The following is a 17,075-nucleotide window of genomic DNA, read 5'->3' on the forward strand; positions in this document are numbered from 1 at the left end:
AAAGAAACAGTGCTGGGTTAAAGGTAGAAAATGTTAGGAGGGAAGGGGAGCATGGAGCTTGTTTACTTCATGCATCATTTATTTTCTATCTGTAAAAAATAGTGATATATTTTGCTTCATCAGAAAGTGACAATTTTTGGACTCCTGACAATCTAAATTCATGTTATTTGCTCACAGAAATCATATTCTGAGGTGTCCATAGTATATGAGGATTATTAACATTTATTTTGAAGACTGTAACTCTACTTTATTTTTAAAAGATGGAAGTCTTTTTTCAATTATTCTAAAAAGCCAAACCCATGCATTAGAAAATCCCCACACATTAGATAATCCTGTTATGGAGCTACCTGCAGAGTACCAATATAAAACTCTCAGTCACTTCTTAAAGATATATGTCCAACTTCCTTTTTATCTCTGAGTTTACCCTTCAGAATACCAGTAATTCTTTCCATTTCATACTCCTAATTAGTAATGTGCAAATACACTACTTCTGAATACTGTATATCAATGTACAAATTATATTAGCTTAGGCAATTTACATATCAGCACTGTAAATTAAAACAAATAACACTTCAGAAGACTACAAAATAAAGTATGTCAAAATCCACTCAATTGGCAGCTTAATGAATAGCATGTCTTTAATTGGATACTTGCTGGGAAACAGATTAGAATAAAATTGCATACATGAACAATTATTCATTGTTTCTCATTAAAAAAGAACTAGGAGGCACAAAAGCAATGAAAAGTTACTGTTTCACAGAACACACAAGAAATTGTGTTACTCACAGCCACAAGATGCTGCAGAGGCCAAGAACGTAACTTGAGTTCTTTAAGAGATTAGACAAATTCATGGAAGATATGCTCACTGGCACTTATCACACATGGTCTGGATACAGCCTCCGACTTCCTAAATTTAGAAATCCTTAATGTGGTAGTGTATGGAAAAACTAGACTAGAAATATTCTTTATTTCCTTTCCCATGCTTTCTATCAGAAACACAAAGCTGGGGTAGATTGGTCTTCAGTTATGTATTATGGCAATTAAGTTCACTTAAAGGATATGTGCCATTTTGATTTGTTTTCTGCATGATGGAAGTCATGTGTGATAAAGTAAAGCATGGGGGACAGAAGGAGAGGAAATTTAGTGTTTTATGATAAACAGGACAATGGGCTGCTTTCAATCACTTTTGATAGAAAAAGGCCATATAATTAACAGACAACAAGTGTCTCTTTTCAGGAGACAACTCTGAGCTGTGAATCCCAGGTGGAAAGGGAAGTTAATCCCCAAACTGTGGCAAACTGTCAGAACGTGTACTGTCTATAGACATAACCGTAACCATGGGCTTGCATTCATGCCTCAGCTTCTCAATCACGGAGGCTGCCTACAGCTCGGTATGCATCTGTGTCTGGTCTTGTTCTCAGGCCAGAGAGAAACTTGGGCTATTTGCATCATGAACTCAGGGGTACCAAAGACAGTATAGATACAGCCAATATTTTCTACTGGGCAGCTTGAAACAGTTCACCCCAAGCACGCTGCTGTTTGATCTGAGTTCTGTCCTAGGCACTTCGAACTACCACAGCTTAGCACCACTTCTTACCTCGATCACTCCAAAAATTCGAGACTCAGCTAATCCTTGTAGTAAAGCAAAAAGCAGAGAAATTTCACTTATTCCAAGGCTCCTGTTTGGTCCAACAGCTATTACTGTCAAGTTAGGTTGATAACTATATGCTACAGGAAGAATGAATCCAAGCACAGCAGAAAAGAAGTCATTTCCTTCAGCATCCTTTAACAACAATGAGAAACTGTTCAGCACAAATGTAAAGCCCCAAATTCCCAGATACAAAACAAAACAGTAAGATGAATCTCAAAAAGCTTTTGATTGACCTAGGAAACAGGATACTGATCTATTTTCACAGCAATTTTTATATTAAACATGCAGATTATTTGTCTCTTCCTTAGTGTCTTCGCACTGCAACTCTGCCTGCTTGAAGATGAACTACAGTAGCTACTGAAGGTTTCCTCAAACCTGTGCATTCTAATACACTCTAAAGATCTGTGAAGGAGTAGCACCCTGGCAAGGGCAAGCAAAAGCAGTATTTTCAAAGATCCAAATTGCAGCGAGGGGTGTAATTTTCAGTGTCATTTTATGAATTTGTAAATATATTCTACTATTTCTGTTAAAAAAGTTTTTCTCTTCTGTTGTTTCCAGAAAGTGAATCTTACCCCTTTCCAGTTCAGAGAAATACAGTGTTTAGAGCTGGCCTTTCCAGACTGTTCTTTCTCACAAATATGTATCATGAGTATTTTTCTGTGAATAAAAACGACATCTGAGTATTTAACCAGCAACTTCCAATGAGATAAAAAGGTATTTTCTTTCATCTTTCTTCAAATACTCATTCATAACACAGGAACAAATAACTATTTGCATTACTACATGCCATAATGTAAACACCAATTATAACTGAAATCCTTTTTAAGCTATCTTTAAGGAGAATATTAAAGACTATGGGCAAATTACTTTTAACAAAAAGGCGAAGTGGCAAAAAAAGTTATAGATGAGTAAAGATGACTTTCAGTAAGGAACTCAGCATCAGCAGTATATGCCCCCTGCAGTTATAGGGGGGTACACCCTATATAATTAATAATTGCATTCTTTATTACTTTCTGTTTTCAATATTCTACTTTCAATAACAATCTAAATTTCAATTAATATAGAGGGATTATACTTTAAACCTACCACTAAACTCTTTAAAGTGGCATTTAGAGATAGCAGTTTGTCTTTAGATACATTTGGAGATGTTTTGTATTTTGTCTCAGGCTAAACTTAATGAACATCAGCTCATGACTGATTCCTTAGTGCAGATTTCATCATACATACGGACACTTATGAACATTTATAAAGCCTTTGGGAATTTGACTCCCTGAAGTAAAGAGAAACCTCACCCATCTTCTGTGTTCGGTATGATTTGCATGTCTCCAACAAATATACAAAGCACTCTGCAGAAAACAAACAAACAAAAAATATATATACATTTACATCTACAAGCAACTTTTTTCAATTACTGCAATTTGTTTAAAGAGTTTGCATGTAGATTAGATGCATAAAAAAGAATGTATGTTGTTTCTGAATTCAGTCCATTAAAAGTATAAAGAAAACACATTTATGACAGGTCAAGGGAACTCCTTTTCTCCCATCAAATACTGGGGAGAAAAAACAAAACCAAGAAAATGTCCTCAGGCCAAAGACAATCAAAATCTGACAAAGAAAATGTAGGTTAGCACAGCAGCCATCCTTACAAATGTTTTGCCTTGGGTAAGGCAAAAGGTTTTTGCTGGCATATACAATATTGTCTGTACTACATACTGAAAATGCTATGCATATGGAAATGCTATTTGTTTTAAAATTAAGGTTTCAAAGGCAATTTGCCGTATTTCACACACTTTTATCTTATTTTCACCTTTTGGCAACGGGCCCCAAATGCAAAAGATACAAATTCACCTCTGAAATCCAAAACGAACGGAATGTCTTAGTGCAACAGCAACAGAAACAGCAGCTGTGGGTGATTCTGCAACTCCATTGCATACCTACAAAATGTATTTTTCACTCATAAGTAATTAATGCTGCACAAGATCATGTCAATTTTTATTTGTAACAACTGTATTTCTAGTTGTTTATACTTTACCGTTCAAACAAAGCTACAGCTGCATGAAAGGGATCTTAATGATCTATCATAGTAGGGTTAAGAAAAATGTTAATTTTCAACAGAAAGGCCATATTTGATCATTATGCGAAGAGCAGTTCTATTACTTCAAAAGCATGGTGCTATGCTGAAAGGCAACTGTAAAAATAGCTTTTGCAGGGGAAGGTCATCTTTACTGGTTCTCTCAATAGTCTGCAGATTGGACACACACATTCAGTGTGCCAGCAGGCAAACTGCACCAGAAAAATACACCCCATGAAAAGGACGTTGTCCCTGAATTCTAATTCTGACTCTTCCTTTAACCTAGGCAAGCTATTCCTTTCTGGAAAATACTATGACAGTATTACTTAGTCAACCTTTCAGTGTTCATATGTGTTGTGTAGTGCTTTGAACGCTACATGAAAGCTACGCAAAAAGATAATGCATGTTCCCCCTCCTCACTCCTCTTCCTTGTATTTGTCAACAGAAAAAGCTCAGCTTAGCATCTGCAACTCATGAAAAGTTCTATTTCTTTTTGCCAGTTACCAATTTTTTTTAATCTATTTATAGGCTCTCCTAGAGGTATGTGCAGTCTATAAGGTTAGAAATTTCTCCGAGATCTACATACATGACTTCCAATAGCAAGAAGATGGCTTACAAGAAAGAGGCCATTCTGGCAGCTACTTTTCCTCTCAGGCCTGGTACTTTAAAGAGAGCTTTTCTCTCAAAGGGAGAGACTCATTTATTATGATGTAATAATCTCTTGTTTTCTTAACTTGTTTGCAGTTTTTCCTCTTTGCTTCTCCAAGTTTTTATACATAAATACAAATGTGCATGCTCTAAGCCTGCTTTCTCTTCATTTCTGACCCTGCAAGAATCAAAATGCTGAATTGGAATTACTCTGTTCAGAATCACAGCATAGAGTGGTGTTTTCAACAGCTCCACTAAAGCAGTATGTGCATGTGTGTAAATCAAAATTTACTCTGAGTAAATTGTTGTACAAATAATGGTAAGTGGGTGCAGCTGCACATAGCACAGCATCTTGTAATGAAGGGTAATGCAGAAGTAAACTCTGTCCTAAAGACAGAAGGCAAAACTCTGTGCACTGAGACAGGAAAATTTTTGACATTTATTGCTTAGACTTCTTGCTGCTGCTCAATAGTGCTTGACACACCACCTTCTGCTCCCCTTAACTGGAAGAGTGAATGCCTGGCTCACCTGTATGTCTGAGAGTGATAAGAAGGTTGTTACCGACTCATATGCTGTGACTGCAGGAAAGCAGGACAATGTCTTGTACAAAGATTATTAGAAAGTTGTCTTGGGGTTAACAACTATCCCTAAATAGTTGTTTTCTCATCTTGCACGCTCACTCTTGTAGCTAAGCACATTCTAGCTGAGATTAGTGGGGTTGTGAACCATACAGTAACTAATACCTGAATGACAACATAGTAGAAGCAGAAATCAGAGGAATCCAACTCTCCACCCACCCCCCAAGACCAAAGCAGTTTACTATTACCTCCTTCTTCAGTATTTTATCTAGGATGGCCAACACACTGCCAAGAGAAAGCAAAGTTTTGTCCTCTTTCACAAGGTCTGCATAAAAGCCACTGTAAAATAAATTATATGAAGAAAAACTAGGTTAGAGGCAATAACACTTTTGAAGAGGACACTGATACAGTTCTTCGCAGTTAGTATTGACTGGGTACGTTTTGTATAGGTGCTACACATTCATTCTCAAAAATCTAGCTCTAGCAGGAAGATGACAACACTGTTGCCTGACAGTCTTGAGCTCTACAAACCTGTCTCCATTCTGCTCTGGAAAGAAAACAAAAATGTCTGACAATATTCAGGGAATAGAGTTCTGTCAAAATTAGACTTTCTAAGACAAAAAGTTGAGCCTCTCAAATCAGAACAGTTTGGTATTTTTTTCAGCTAAAAGTGAACACAGAGCTTTAAGCACCTTCCTAGCAAAATCTCTTTCTAAATGAATACATTTGCACTAAGTGTTCCATCTCCATTGAAACAGTTTTCTTTAAAAGTATTCTGATTAGTTCTTTAAAGGACTTCAAGGCTACGAGTGATAACCAGCACCAATGTCTTCATTTTTCAAAGAAAGAAACTCTGGCTATAATTGAGTAGACTAAGGCCTAAAAGATGACCATGGCAGAAAGCGAGCTAGAAGACAGTCTGTACAGAGACCTCTCATCCTCATAATTATGTTGAAAATTAAATAGATATGACCAACCTGACAAGAGCTTTTATTTCAGTTTTCTCCATTTCCTTCACCAAATGAATGGGTACAGGGAACAAATGTGCTGAACATTTAGAGTCAGTTGTTGTTGCTGTTTTGATGGGAGGCACTGGAAATAGAATATTTTTCATGTGCAGTTCCAAAAACCTTTCTACTTTGACAGTTTCATCGTTGTTAGTCATCTTGAATTCCTGTTCTGTGGAGGGATTTGTATTAGCCTTCTTTAGTAGATGCAATTTGGTGCTCAAATTTTGTAAAAATGATGTGTCTGGAGAAAGAAAAAAGAACTGTTTCACACATATTAATTCCTGAGCAGTGTGTTAATATTTGGTTACATTTATTTACAAAACAGAGCACATCTGTATTCACAGTATGCATATTTATTTCCATGCACTAGAACAATATTTCCTGCCACAGATGTTATTTTTCAGTGCTGTTTGTTTTAATCTAGTGAAAGGTCATAAATGATAATAAATCTTACGCCCATATTTTTGACACAGAAAACAGCATCCTCAAACAAAGATATCAAACAGCTACTTTTAGGCTGATGTTTGCTGACTTCAGAAGTTAAGTTCTTTTCAGACCAGCTGAAGACATGGCCTTGAATGAAGCCTCATAGCGCTTCATCAGTCACTTGATGAATAACTGAGAGTTCAATTATTTTAATCCACTGATATTAATCATTTTTAATTTCTGTATGAATCCATTTACCAGTCCCACTTGCTTGAAGAAAGAGAAGAGTAATTACCTTCATACATCAACCATTTCCAGTAGGGTTTATGTGCTGCTCTCACATTTTGAATAGATTCAACAGCACTACAAAAGAAACAGGGTTAACAGTATCAGCACTAATGAAAATACAGGAAACATAAAACTTACCTCAATGAAAAAGCAAAACCAAAAAATCCAACTGAAAATAAACAAGCTCTGGTCTATTCCAAGAATGCAGAACAGAAAGATAAAGAGAATGAGAGTCAATGCGCAGACTGCTTGGAAAGATTAGATTCAAGAGTCAAAAAAGAAAAGTGAAGAACACATGCAGTACATACACACGTTTACACACATTGAATGAAATCCCACCCTGCTGTTGGAGGAAGCACACCTGTCCCTGACTTCAGGACAGGCAAGATTTCACCTGTCTTTCTTTGCTCTGTCAGAGGTTTTATCTACAGAATGTAAAGATGTAATTAGATTTACTCAAAAGCAAGACTATCTATTCAGGAACCAAGCAAATCACATTCCCTGTTATTCTTTGTGTTGAAATTGCTTTTTTATTATCACTGGCATTTGCAGCACTATAGGCAGATGGTTCTATTACGTTAGCTATCATACAAACATAATTCAGGTCATGTTAAATCCAGGACAAATTCTGTGTACTTGGAGGTTGTTTGAAAGGTGTTCAGGAGCTGGACTGATATAATGGATAAATATGTAATCATCTCTGTATTGCCTAGGATGATAGCAAGCTGAGATACTACAGTTGGTAGAAAAGAAAAAGAGATGATACAGGGGCTATGGGACGTACTGGGAGCAAAATAACCAGCTTTGCTCCATCACAGTTTGCCAAACCCAACTCTGCCCACAGCCTGTTTATATCTGCACTGCTTCCCTGACTGATCTGAGCTCCGAGTTTTAACTAACACAGCCAACTGGCAGATGCTGCCTTCTACCCACCAAAATACACGAGGAGCATTACTGCTGAAAAAAGCATGGAACAACTATTGAGGTGGAAGAGAGACTGAGGACGGAACATGGAAATGTGGAGGAGATGGTACAGACAGATAGAGAGAAAGACGCTGTTTAGATGTGGGACTGACTCAGGCCCAAGGTTCAGAATGCTTTACTAGGTCAGATTCACAACTGTGCAAACACAGTCTTACTGTCTCCATAAAGAAGTTAGACCCGAAGTTTAATTATCTTGCTACAGCTCCACACAGTGGAGTGCTTTCGCACCCCAGGCCTCGATGCTCCAAATTCCAGAAATGCAAGGAATCATCAAGACTGGCTCTGCACAGCGTCAGCTCTCACTGATGAGAGAAAGGTTAGCTCCAGCTATTGCTGTACCACAACAACTGAAGTGGCTCTGGAGTCTGAAGAACTAATCCTTGCAATTACGTACTTTCCCAAATACTGGCTGTTATTAACTGGCATTGCCTTGATTACAGGAGGATTGTCTCAGCCTTGAGTGAGATGGATCTTTACAGAATAACAAGCCCAAGGATAAATAGCATAAAATTATAAGCCATTAAGAAGTTCTTGCAACTCGAAATAATTTCAGAAACAAAAGTATACAAAACTGCACCTTGGGGTGACTTTTTTGGAAAGCAAGTTATCCAAAGCAGAAAATAATATATTATAAAGCATCATATTAAAACCTTGCTTCAGCAAAATGTTCAAAGCATGCATGTCTTTAGTCTCTTTGACAAATACACAGGTTGTTCTAAAATTCTTCATATGTTTACCTTAGGCAAGGTGCCATTTCTCCAGTTATTTGAGGTACAGGATCTCCAAGCAAAGTTTTTACAGTCATGCAGACTGATTCAGACAATGACTTTAAGTGGTATCCACCCTAGAAAAAAGTATTTTGTGTCACCTAAGGAACAAGTACTTGTAACATCTATCTGAATATCATCACGGAAAATAAATTAAACTTTTAAAACATATCTGAATTTACAGAAACGGAAGATGATACACAAGTACATCTAAGTCAATGATTTTCAGTATGAAAACAGTAAGTTAGAGGCTACTTGCTGAACTTCACTGGTATCTCATGATTCAACTCACTTTATCATGGTTCGATTCATTTTGGAAATCAGTCATGACTTTGCCATGAAAACCCTGGAAACATACGTCTTCTCCATTCCTATCCATGATATGCCATCTTCAACAATTCTTGTGGAAGATACCTTAGAAGGCAAATACTATCACTGTCCTCTAAAATGTCTGTACAAGGGAAATCTCCCACAGCCTGACACTTGTAAGATGTGATTGTCCTAATAGTTTCGCAGAATTTGGAGAACGACTGAAGGTAGATTTAAGACTGCTAGATTGCAGATGATAGACTGCTTCCTGCATACCACCTGTGGAGCAGTCACATCATCTGTATTAGGATGGGATGCTAATTTGCACTTCAGCTAGTAGACAGAAATATCTATATAATAATAATCTGCTGGAGAGAAGGATGATGGAAGAAAGGTCATGCAAAACAGGCGTCAAGTGAATCAATTCATAAACAGTTCACTCTTGGAGGCCTTGTTGGCAGTAGTATTTCCACACAGTCATTTACCTGAAAAGCCACCATTTTTCTAACATGCAGCAGAAATAGGAAGTTGAAATCTAGATTTCAAAAGGAAGAAACATTTTCAGTTGTTTTAAAAAAAAAGAAAGAGCTCTTAAAAAAGGAGCTTGCATAGAGGCTTTTAATCAAAAAAGATGGAGTTTAGTAAGGGCTCCATTACTAAGAGTATAATTAGGTTAAAGTTCTTTTAAACTCTCCTGGAGTAAGACATATTTGCAAAAACATTGGTAATGCAGCTTATTCACTAAATACATTTTAATGAGTTGGGGACTGTCCAGAGCAGCAATCTAGTCACTGTTCACAAGAACTGAACATATCTGTGGAGGATATGTTTTTTTGAACAATGAGCATATGCTCCTCTGTTTCAAAACTGTAAGTTAAAAAAATCAGTTTAAGACATGCATTTCTTTTAATGTATAAGAGCATTGTCAAATCTTAGCCGTTTTTGCATTCCTGATTCTCAAAAGAAAGATAAAAAGAATAAATTATTAAGAAGTTTCGCTTCCTAGGTTCTAGCTTGCCCTATATGGCTCTAATACAAAGATCCTTCCCCTGGGAGTACATTTCCGAAGCCTTTACCTCTAGGATGACACACAGCTTTCCATTAGCTAACTGCATCAGGAAGTGGGTAAGGTGGGCAAAAACCTCAGGAGTGGCGTTCATCTGACCCTAAATCAAAGAAAAAATTTTAAGTGATAAAGCCCTGAATCAAAAACATTTGTAAAAAAAGCCCCATGCAATCTGAAATACATGAGTCTGAGTTGGAATACTGGAACGCTTGCCCCTCTCATTGTATCTAACAAAATGCTGAACCAACTGCTTTAAAGGAAGGTGCAAAAACCAACACAGTAATTATGCCTATGGGATAATTTGTCTTTACATGTCTTGTTGTAGTATTTAATGAGCTAGAGTCAGCTTAAAGACTCAAACATGTATTTTTAGCTTGGCCAAAGTGAATTTCAACTAACAATCACAGGACATTTAAGCGGTAGGAATATTTTGCAAACAGATTCATGACTGACAACACAAAGACGACAACAAGTTACTTACTTCAGGGTCTCCAATTCCAGAATCGTATCCAGAGGAGACAAGAACCAGTTCAGGATCAAACTGTTATAAAACAGAGAGAGTTGTAGCACATTCTTATGTCCTATTTTCAATTTTGTACTGGATTTCAACTCTACCATGTTCAGTTGTTTTTTCAGCTAGAATATGAACACAAATAAAGACTCTCCTTAAATAAAAACTAAGATTACCCTTTTATAATATTTTCATTCCTGTTAAAGAAGTTGCAAGTCATTATATTGAATATTGAAAAGCTAACATTCCATAAATATTATTCAGTTGATCAGGACATTATTCAGACCAGCAGAAATAATGTGTTAATTGTGCTACTGGCAATTACTGCATTTCTACAAAATATTCAATGGTACCTGCTTAAGAAGTACTTAGGAAGTAGTCTTTAGTTTTGCTATTCAAATAGCAGAGCAGTAAAAAATTACCTCAAAAGCCATTGGAAGCAACACATGGAAAAATGCAGCAAGATAATCTGAATTTCCCATCCCAACCTGCAAAATGTGAGAAATATAGGTCATATTTTCCTGTTGGAATAACAAATTTTCTAAGGTTCTTCAAAACTTTAGAGAAAGAAAGTATCAAAAGTTAAAGATAAGGGAACCTTATGAGGTCAAGCAAAACAAACTCCATTTAAGTAAAGTGCATAAATATCCACCATTTTTCTCTAACAAAGATGGATGTAATCATCTCCTGAAACTTTCTGTTTTGATGCCTAGGCAAGACATTCAAGAAAAAAAGAGTATGTGCATGTTTCTCTCTCTCCTTTTCCCCCCCTCCTCCCAACATTATCATATTCTGAGTCATATTTCTCAGCAGATATTCCACTGACAGGAAGGAGGTACACTGTGCTGAGACACCTGCCAAGCAAGTGAAGCAGTGCACTTCTCAGAAAGTGCTACATAAAGCATGAGATAGAAAGCTATTGCATTTGCTTTGTGGTGCTGTAAACAACATTTACCTTGTTCCAAGGCAAATTTATGTTAAAACCTTTTCCTTTTCCCAGACCCACAGCATCATAATCAGATTCTTTGAGTGATGGCCAGAATTCCTGATGTTCATAGCGATGCCAGGAAAAATATAAAACACTGAAAGATACAAGAAATAAATCCAACTTGACAAAAAGATTCTGAAACTGACTTTATATCCTAAGCCTGGTGGCTGTATTGACTAAAAGCAAGAAAATAGAATCGTCCTTTCCCCTTAATTCTTTTAATGGACTTGGACTGTGAAACTTGGTACAGTACGTCCTATGCCAAAATTATCCTAGGACAACTGCTAAAAAATATTGTATGCATGCAATCCCTTCACATCAAAGACAAGGCATTTTCAGAAGAGTTTCTAGAATCTAATTCTGTGGCTTTCCAGAAAACAATGTGTTTATCCGACTACCACTTGAATACCTGAACTGAGAGATTCCTGAATAGAGAGAATAGAGATACTACCTGAATACTGTCACAGAGGGATCTTACTATTGGCAGACCAAGGCAGTCATATTGCTCACTTTGTTTGTTATTCTTTACAGTAGGATAGATTTACATAGTTCTTTTTGTTAAGAATTTTCCCTCTATTTGCTAACAAGTAAAAACAAGACTGACTAAAATAGCAAGGAGAATGTTTCGTGTTTTGTAAGATTCTAGTTTTAGGAAGTTAAGAAATCTAATTCATTACAGAGGAAAGCAATATTTAATCAGCTAACATAAAAAATAAATAACATATCCTTCAAACCTTGGATCCTCTTCAAATATATATTGAGTTCCTTGCCCATGGTGCACATCCCAGTCAACAATTAGGATTCTGCATAGATCAGTAAAAGAAAACATTCAGTGGAAGAACCACAGCATCTTGATCTAAATGAGGTACTGATGAATAATGTTTTTCTATTGCAAGAGTTACATGACACCCAGAAAGCTCTAGACATTAATCTAAAACAGTGCCATGTCAAACTGTTATCTAAATGCCGCACTTGCATACAATAAGCTTCTCTAGGGTCAACCATGCACTTACCTCTGTAGACCATATTTCAGTTTTGCATATTCGGCTGCAATAGCAACATTGTTGAACAAACAGAACCCATTAGCTGCATTTCTCTGGCTGTGGTGACCTGGAGGTCTAAAACAAAGTTTTATATGGTTACTGACAACACAGGAAGTTTTGGGGAGAACTGGAGACTTTCTCACATATTTTCTTACCTTACTAATGCCATTCCATTGCACACTTTTCCTGACATCACAGCGTCCACCAGCTGCAAAGTTGCTCCTACTGCTAGTCTGGCACAGCGATACGTGTTCTGAAAAAGAGAATCTCTTAGGTGTCATCAATCACTCATCAGCTTGTTTTCAACTAATCACACATGACATGCTTTTGCACCCCAACAGCAAATTGTCTTGACATAAGTCTACCCTACTGAGGTTGTACGCAGATAGTTGAAAGCAGAATTTCACCACACACATTCCAATGTGCTTTCTACTAGGTTTACCTGTGATCACCATATCCCTTATAAGGATGTTCTCTCTGGAACTCTTAAGAAACATGAGACGGACATACTGAACTGACTAGTGGAATAACATGGTGTCTTTGAAAATAAGGAATGAAACCTTACAGAAACAAAACACGAAAGACTTCACCTCCATTACCTGGCACAACATTTAAGAGCGACTGTTACCAAAATGCGATTTGCACGACGCTAATGGTCTACAGTGACATTAAGTGACAAAAACAGAGCTAAAATTTGAGTAGTGCGCTATACTGGCATGATGCAATTACAGAATAGATGACACTTAACCGATTTAAATTACAGCATTACACTAAACTTGAAACAGATAACAATAATGTCATAAATATATGTAAGTCTACTTAAATACCAAAAAAAATGTATTGCTAATTTTCCCCTACTTAGGAAAGTGCCACTCAAATGCAAATACTTGTAACTCCCAATAGAGGAAGCAGTTTAACTTACGCACCGGATGAAAGAAAAAAGCATCATAATTTCCAGAGACACTTTTCAGTTCCTCTTCTTTCATTGTCTGGGTGCTTTTCGCCACTTCCAAGTGTTCTGGACTGCAGAGGAGAGAGAGATTAACACAACACTTAACTAAGCAAATAGACCTATAAAAGTTTTTTTAAAATGCAAAATGTAATTAAAAGTAACAGAATATATGTTAAAAGGGGCTTTCTGTGAGACTTCACCAGTCCAATAGGTACTCTGGAATGCTAGTTACAGGATATAGTGAAAAAAAATACAGAGCGCTATGAAAGCAAGAGTTCTGGCTATCTTAAGAATATGACATTCTTCTCCCTTTTCCAGTGGCAAAAGCAATCACTCTCGCTTTCAAAAAAAGATACTTTGTTCATCATGCAACAATCTATTTTGCAAGCCATGCTACATATAGATACCACCTCAACAAGAACTAAATTAGGATTCTGACAGTCATCAGAGTGTGAATTATAACTCTGAGAATGTGTCTAGTGCTCCCTTGTTCTATGGAAAACAAGTATTTGAATGAATCCCTTATCAGGTGTGTACTAACTCCCTCTTTTCCCTGGTTCAAGAGTGCAGTAAGTACTAAAGCTAGAATCAATGTTCCCCCAGTTCTCTGTCACCGCTCTCCTGCTCTTGTGTAGGGAGCCGGAAATGGAGGCTGGTGGCATCTGCTCTCCCATCTGTGACCTAATCCAGGATACAATGACCATATGCGTTCCTCTAGGTGGACAACGCCAAAGCAACCAGAATTCCACAACAAAATGAGATGCACTAGTGCTGCCTAATGGAAATAAAGCTAAACAGTGGCTTCAAAATGAAGCTGTTAACAGGAATAAAACCATATGAACCTGAATGACTGTATAATTACTAGTTTAAGTTCATCAGCATAACTAACTGTGAACACATACAAAACATTTTTATAGGAATCATATATTTGTTTCAATCTAAAAGTGTTTTAGAAAGGAGAGAGCTCTATTATCTCTAGCTTACCTATGGAAACCAAGACAAGACTTAGTGAAGTCATTTGTCCCCAAGTCATCTAGCAGGAGCAGCTCAACCGGGAACAGTAATCAAGTCTCTTCAGTACCCAATCAGCAATGTATTTACTATGAAAATAACTTATATTGGTACACAGCACTAACTGCATTCTAACAAACAAGTATGTTCTGAGGAAAATACTGTTCCGGAATCTGAAAATTTAAGCATGACTTGGGATCAAGCTGTGGTCCTCATCACAGGTGTCAGGGCCCTGAGTGCATCCCTTCCCTCCTGGGGTTTGGCTGCTGGGTTCAGAACCAGCTTAGAGGTAGTACGGCTGGTCACCTTGTAAGAAAGAGCTAGAAGGAGCCTCAGCAGAGCTTCCCTGCAATCAGCTCTGCTAAGAAGTCTCAGCAGAGGCTCCCCTCCTTCCCTTGGCACCTGCTTTTAAGATAAGGTTCTCGCCCTTGGCTTCACTGCAGCTGTGTTGTGTAGCCACATCCGTGTCCGGCCATGAACACCACAGATCTGGAGCTGGACCCTGACCTGCGGGCTGACTCTCTAGCTTGACCTCAGACCTGCCATGTCACTATGGCCTCGTTGGGCAATCCAAACTCGATGGCTGAATCCAGTTACCATCACTGGACCTGTGCTGCTCGCTTTGCTTGGGTACTGTGGGACTGTGCCCTTGTCCATGAAGCCACTGCTTCTGGCTGCTTTGTCATCATGCTCTGCTCCTGACTCACTGCCCTTGCCTCTCCCTGACAAGGGCAAATGAGCCCACAAGCAAGACGCAGAATCATCTGCAGTCAGTTGCAGAATCATTGCACCAAGGTGACAAATGCCAGAGCAGACTTCATTGCCATGACTTCAGAAGGGGCAGGTTGCTGTTCCTCTCCCAGAACACTGCCAGAATTAGCTGCAAAGTTTTTCTGTTTGGTTCACTCTATCTCAAAGATGCTTAGGAGAAAGAGGAGGTTATTATCTTTCTAAAGGAAAACCCATTTTTCCACACTTTTTAAACTCTTGTTCCAATTTTTTTTAGAAGTTTACTTTAAATCCTGTGTATAAATCAGCATTCATTGCTTAAGAACCCAAAGAGTGAGAATGGGGATGTAGTGGAATAGCAGATTCATACCTCAGCACCTACACCATACTCAACATTATTTGTCTAACTTTAAACATGACACATTTTCCATTGAAGTTACTGGAAATCATTGAGTCATTGAGTTTTGGAGCAAAATATGACCTGGAGGTATGAGATATGTTATTTCATTGAATTAATCTGAATGGTGATGAAAGTAAGTTTCAGACCTGTGAACCAACAGGATCTCCTCCTCGCTTCCTTCTCTGGCAGGCACATGGACACATCTTTCCACAAGATGGTAACATTTAAGCAGCTCATAGGAGGATGACAGTCTTTCTGGCACTTCAATATCACAAACAGGACTAAAAATAAACAATAATCACATTACTATAATACCATACCACCACAGCTAACAAATACACTTCATAATGCCTAGCTTTTAACTTCCCATTGTGAGAAGATTCATTACCCTCATAGAGGGACATGTGAGAGTAAAAGAAAAATAAAAAAGAAAAATAAAATACTTTTTGTTTCGGAATTGAGCCAAAAATTGGTTCTAAAATATGTAACCAAAAAAAAAACCATGGTTCTTAAATAAAAAAGAAACACAATTATATCATTTTTTGTTTTCTCTCTCACCGCAGAAAGTAACAATGCTTAACTACAGACACAGGAATGCTGAAATGAAAAGTGGAAGGTGAACAGAGGAGAATTGAGTTTGGGAAGGAAGACAACAGTGGACCATTACTCTGAGCACTGCAAAGGTACTGGTCTAATTAATATAAATTTAAGTAAATGGCATATATCAATTTCTAACTGAAATTAATTGACGGCTTTCAGCTAAGTGAGTATATCTACATATTTTTTCCATGATCAATGATACTGTAGTTTTATAAACAATTTAATTAGCTTTAAATACTTTATTTAGGGGGCTACGCAGATGCTTAAAGCTAACACTTCTTGTTAAGGCCTACCAGACTGGAGGCCTACAGCTTCTCAAATCCAGCTTCAGATCATCATTACGGCATCTGGATACAAATTGGAAATAAAATTAAAATTTTTCTCCAAAAAGAAAGACTTTCTATTTACCAGGAAAATGACAGGGTATCTATCACTAGGTATTTTCTATTACATTTACAAAAACTGCATTTCCTTGGTACTTCTTTCAGAAGTCCTAATAAGAATCTATTCATAAAAAGGACAGCAGCGACTTACTCACTCCAAAGTAGTTTATGAGTGGTCATCTCCTCATCGTAAACCAGCGCTGTTCCTGAAGCCATTGCTACAGACAGAACAAAACAAAAATCCCAAGACACGTATTTCAGGCAAGAAGTAAATAGATATTAAAACAAACTTAGTATTATATTAGCTAGAGAGAATATATGTACACAGCGTATCTGCTTGCATGGTGATTTTGCACTTCAGACTTTGTACTTACAGAACAAAATCAAAGAAAACCATTTAGGAGGAGCCCTGACAAGACCGAGGAGGGAAACAGCAGTTCAAAGCTAATGGCACAGAAACTGGATGCATGCAGGTAGGATTCACGATTATCTGAATTTTCAAAACCTCGGCACAGGATTTCTGGTGCAGGTGAAGGGGTTACACCATCTCTCCAAGCCCCTCTAGCCCACGCTCAGGGCCTTACAAAGACTGTCAAGGATCTGAGCACAGGCCTCCCCACCCCACCATCACACGCAGATACCTGCAGAGGCCTCCCCACC

At 37.7% G+C, this 17,075-nt stretch overlaps 1 protein-coding gene across 1 annotated transcript in view; it reads right to left on the minus strand.

Moving 5' to 3' along the window:
- Positions 1–16,631, minus strand: part of HDAC10 (histone deacetylase 10) — a 17,774-nt gene extending 1,143 nt beyond the window's left edge. The window contains exons 1-18 of the mRNA XM_009572199.1: positions 16,567–16,631; positions 15,579–15,713; positions 13,267–13,363; positions 12,496–12,593; positions 12,311–12,415; positions 12,032–12,100; positions 11,265–11,391; positions 10,732–10,797; positions 10,280–10,339; positions 9,809–9,898; positions 8,394–8,500; positions 6,680–6,747; positions 5,926–6,040; positions 5,197–5,287; positions 3,500–3,585; positions 2,944–2,997; positions 2,224–2,308; positions 1,598–1,783 (exon numbers count right to left, since the gene is read on the minus strand). Of these exons, the coding sequence (XP_009570494.1) occupies positions 1,598–1,783; positions 2,224–2,308; positions 2,944–2,997; positions 3,500–3,585; positions 5,197–5,287; positions 5,926–6,040; positions 6,680–6,747; positions 8,394–8,500; positions 9,809–9,898; positions 10,280–10,339; positions 10,732–10,797; positions 11,265–11,391; positions 12,032–12,100; positions 12,311–12,415; positions 12,496–12,593; positions 13,267–13,363; positions 15,579–15,713; positions 16,567–16,631 (1,704 nt within the window). The remainder of the gene's footprint in view (positions 1–1,597; positions 1,784–2,223; positions 2,309–2,943; positions 2,998–3,499; positions 3,586–5,196; positions 5,288–5,925; positions 6,041–6,679; positions 6,748–8,393; positions 8,501–9,808; positions 9,899–10,279; positions 10,340–10,731; positions 10,798–11,264; positions 11,392–12,031; positions 12,101–12,310; positions 12,416–12,495; positions 12,594–13,266; positions 13,364–15,578; positions 15,714–16,566) is intronic.
- Positions 16,632–17,075: the final 444 nt, after the last annotated feature.

This window comes from Fulmarus glacialis, unplaced genomic scaffold (assembly GCF_000690835.1).
Source record: "Fulmarus glacialis isolate BGI_N327 unplaced genomic scaffold, ASM69083v1 scaffold31322, whole genome shotgun sequence".
NCBI classification, from domain to species: domain Eukaryota; kingdom Metazoa; phylum Chordata; class Aves; order Procellariiformes; family Procellariidae; genus Fulmarus; species Fulmarus glacialis.